The following is a 559-nucleotide window of genomic DNA, read 5'->3' as shown; positions in this document are numbered from 1 at the left end:
GTCTAACTCTGAGCTGGAAGTGTGGGTCCAAACTGAAACCTGTTCTGACCTTCAGCTCACGCCAGACTCATGTTCAGAGAGACGGTGAGCGTGGAGGACGCCATCACTGCTGTCTCTGTCATGGAGTGCTCCATGCAGGTGAGAACATGTGCATATTATTATTGTCAGGTAACTAGTGTTAAAAGCTGCTGCGCTGTAATCGAACACAACACAGACTGATTTTATTAGAACAAACAGGAACCTGATGTGAAACGTTGACAGGACTTTCAGTTTCAAACGGACCCAGATCTGCAGATCTGCTCAGCTCAGGTCCAGTGTTTGAAGGTTGCTCTCATTCTGCTGCACCTGTCTTTCAGGGAGGGGCTCTGCTGGGAAACGTCAACGCTCTGCTCACCTCGTTCCCCGCTGACCCGGTCCAGCAGTACCAGAGCCAGTGTCAGATCCTGCTGGAGGGACTGCAGCTGCCTGAGCTTCTGCAGCAGGAGCTGCTCAGACTGGACAGGTCAGGAACTATCTGTCCTGTAGAAAGTACCATATTTATTCATGTATAATATGATCT

The 559-nt window shown here is 49.9% G+C and overlaps 1 protein-coding gene across 1 annotated transcript; it reads left to right on the top strand.

Moving 5' to 3' along the window:
• Positions 1-55: 55 nt before the first annotated feature.
• LOC106511864 (DNA helicase MCM9) lies at positions 56-502 on the top strand (the record flags this gene model as incomplete). Its single annotated transcript, XM_014000593.1, is given in 2 exon segments — positions 56-138; positions 357-502. Coding segments are annotated over 2 exon segments (229 nt in total), but the record flags the coding sequence as incomplete, so codon positions are not given.
• Positions 503-559: the final 57 nt, after the last annotated feature.

Source organism: Austrofundulus limnaeus, unplaced genomic scaffold (genome assembly GCF_001266775.1).
Source record: "Austrofundulus limnaeus strain Quisiro unplaced genomic scaffold, Austrofundulus_limnaeus-1.0 Scaffold3411, whole genome shotgun sequence".
In the NCBI taxonomy this organism is placed as follows: Eukaryota; Metazoa; Chordata; class Actinopteri; order Cyprinodontiformes; family Rivulidae; genus Austrofundulus; species Austrofundulus limnaeus.
The sequence above is the reverse complement of the archived record's forward strand: the minus strand, read 5'-3'. Positions and strand labels throughout refer to the sequence as shown.